Source organism: Sminthopsis crassicaudata, chromosome 6 (genome assembly GCF_048593235.1).
Source record: "Sminthopsis crassicaudata isolate SCR6 chromosome 6, ASM4859323v1, whole genome shotgun sequence".
NCBI classification, from domain to species: Eukaryota; Metazoa; Chordata; class Mammalia; order Dasyuromorphia; family Dasyuridae; genus Sminthopsis; species Sminthopsis crassicaudata.
This window is the reverse complement of record NC_133622.1, coordinates 241,635,236-241,636,493: the sequence shown is the minus strand read 5'-3', so window position 1 is coordinate 241,636,493 and position 1,258 is coordinate 241,635,236. Positions and strand designations below refer to the sequence as shown.

The window sequence follows — 1,258 nt, the reverse complement described above, 5'->3', positions numbered from 1 at the left end:
ATTAAATGCTTTGTGAGTGCTTATTCTCTTCTTTCAGTGCTCATGTCAAATTGATGTCTTCTTAATGCTATGAGGACTTAGAGCCCTATTTCTATTCTATCAATCAATAATGAATCTTAGAGATTCAGATAGGCCTTCACATGATAAAGTTGAGAATTTACTGAACTGAGGGATCTGAAAGTAGAAAATAAAAAGTTTCAGAGTAGGTGGTATTTGAAGAGATGACCTCACCTATAACACTTAATTTTGTAAGAAAAAAATTGAAACCAGAGGGGAAAATTGCTTGTCCATCCTGAATTCATTGTTTCCACAGATGGAATACACAGAAAAAGTGACAGAAGGAAATTGCACTGTCATCATGGAATTTATTCTTCTGGGATTTTCTGACCTCCCACATCTCCAAGGGTTTCTATTTGGAATTTTTTTAATCATCTATATGACTATCCTCATAGAAAATGGTCTCATCATTGTCATTACCAAAGTTGCTCCAACTCTCCAAACTCCTATGTATTTTTTCTTGGGTAACTTTTCCTTCCTGGAAATCTGCTATACATCAGTAACTCTTCCCAGAATGCTAACACAACTTTGGACACAGAACAGAGCAATTTCTTTGATAGCTTGTGCCATACAACTTTCATTATTTCTTATTTTGGGAGTCACGGAAAGTTTCCTTCTGGCTGTGATGGCCTATGATCGTTATGTGGCCATTTGCAAGCCTCTGTACTACCCTCTTATTATGAACCACAAAGTCTGTGTCCAGTTGGTGATTGTTTCCTGGATGACTGGGATTCCTATTCAATTAATACAGACATATAAGGTAATTTCTATTCCCTTCTGTTTTAATAAACTCAATCATGTTTTCTGTGATGTCCCTCCACTGCTAAAGTTGGCTTGTGGAAATACCTCCGAGCAAGAGTTCTTTGTCTATGTGGTTGCTGGGCTATTTGGGTTAGTTCCCTTTCTCATAATTTTTGGATTCTATTTCAAAATTATCACCACTATCCTGAAGCTACCATTGGTTACAGGAAGACAAAAGGCCTTTTCTACTTGTTCTTCTCATCTCATAGTTGTGAGTTTATTCTATGGATCTAGTATTATTACATATTTCACACCCAAATCAAGTCAGTCAGGGATAGAAAAAATTCTCTCTCTTTTCTACACCATTGTGACCCCTATGTTTAACCCTTTGATATATAGCCTAAAAAACAAAGATGTTACTGCTGCATTAAAGAAATTACTATTCAAAATATTAGCCTAA

General features: G+C 35.9%; 1 protein-coding gene across 1 annotated transcript; it reads left to right on the top strand.

Annotated features, from left to right (window-relative positions):
• Positions 1–313: 313 nt before the first annotated feature.
• LOC141548090 (olfactory receptor 10AG1-like) lies at positions 314–1,258 on the top strand. The gene has a single exon (XM_074276891.1). It carries the CDS (start codon positions 314–316, stop codon positions 1,256–1,258), a length of 945 nt encoding a protein of 314 aa, XP_074132992.1.

Coding starts and splice junctions, on each gene's coding strand:
- LOC141548090 (XM_074276891.1), top strand. CDS start 314: ATGGAATACACAGAAAAAGTGACAGAAGGAAATTGCACTGTCATCATG.